This window comes from Vollenhovia emeryi, unplaced genomic scaffold (assembly GCF_000949405.1).
Source record: "Vollenhovia emeryi isolate VEMERY1.0 unplaced genomic scaffold, V.emery_V1.0 DF941431.1, whole genome shotgun sequence".
Taxonomy (NCBI): Eukaryota; Metazoa; Arthropoda; class Insecta; order Hymenoptera; family Formicidae; genus Vollenhovia; species Vollenhovia emeryi.
This window is the reverse complement of record NW_011964935.1, coordinates 1-1,322: the sequence shown is the minus strand read 5'-3', so window position 1 is coordinate 1,322 and position 1,322 is coordinate 1. Positions and strand designations below refer to the sequence as shown.

At 51.0% G+C, this 1,322-nt stretch overlaps 1 protein-coding gene across 1 annotated transcript in view; it reads right to left on the bottom strand.

Moving 5' to 3' along the window:
* LOC105570987 overlaps positions 1-954 on the bottom strand; it is a 4,472-nt gene extending 3,518 nt beyond the window's left edge. The window contains exons 1-2 of the mRNA XM_012028448.1: positions 810-954; positions 11-357 (exon numbers count right to left, since the gene is read on the bottom strand). Of these exons, the coding sequence (XP_011883838.1) occupies positions 11-357; positions 810-954 (492 nt within the window). The remainder of the gene's footprint in view (positions 1-10; positions 358-809) is intronic.
* Positions 955-1,322: the final 368 nt, after the last annotated feature.

The window sequence follows — 1,322 nt, the reverse complement described above, 5'->3', positions numbered from 1 at the left end:
CTGGGATTACGTGGCGAATCTCAGTATTTAGTGTTGGAGCCTTTGCCGTATGTAAATTCTGCGGAACCGGGTATTTCTTTAATAATGCTTCTCTTGATTCCTTGGATAGGCCGTTGGAAAATATGGGCGACCATTTTTCATCAATTAGATTATGTACTGGAGCACCCATTGTCTTATCAGTATTATCATCTCCTAGTAGGTCCACTTTGAAATCAGGGACCAAGTTCTCAGGTTCGCAATCCGAAGTCTCCATCACGTCTGGTCCTACGGGTGTAGTAAAGGACACAGCGCGAGAGCCCTGAGAGGTGGATGGAATCTCCTGCGTCTCAACTGCCGAATTACTCTGCTGGATAACCTCTGGAAGCGAAAAGAGATGGATTAGCGACTCTATCCTGCTTAGCGGCACGAATTCTGTAAATTGAGCCGGCCTGGGACACGACCGACGCTCGGCGGCGCGGTTTCTAGGCCCCTAGATTAAGTCGACTATATTAAGTCGACCGAAGACTCGACCGGAACTCAGCGGCTCGGTTCATAGCCTTACAGGTTAGGTTGACAAGCGGCTCGACCGGAACTCAGTGGCCCGGTTCATGGCCATATAGGTTAGGTCGACAAGAGGCTCGACCGGAACTCAGCGGCCCGGTTCATGGCCTCAACCACCCTGGTATTGTCGACAAGAGACTCGACCGGAACTCAGCGGCCCGGTTCATGGTCTCTCAAGTTGGGATCAAGTCGACAAGAGACTCGACCGACGCTCAGCGGCGCGGTTCTTGGTCTCTTGGCTAGATCGACTCAGGATCTGCTCGACTAACCCGATTTTAAAGCAAAGTCCTGCTCACCCATTGGCGGTGCGATTTCCTCCTGCGTAGTGACACGTGAAGAGGATTCCTCCGTGTCCGGAAGACTCGCAGAGCTGGTGCTTGGTAGATGTGCCATTCTTTGTAGAATGGCCGTCATTCCCCGTTCGAGGGAATCGATACGCTTTCCAAACATATTATCCACCGAAGAGCGTCTGGATTCACGCGATGTATCGCGTGATCTACTTCTAGAGCGCCTCTTCTTTCGATGACGTCGCGAATAAATTCGCGAGCCTTCCCGGGAATCTTCTCTGGAACGTTTCTTCATATCACGAAATTTCTGCTTGTGCTCGGGACCGCAACAAGAAACACAATGAAATGGCGAGCGACGCGCGCGCCGAGGGCTCCCTCTGTCTAGGGTTTTTAGTTTTAGAGGGAGCTTTAAACTGCTTGTTGCAAGGGGTTGGATGAGATCACAACTACACTTGTCTACACTTGTCTACTCGGACGAAAGTTGTTAGCATAATC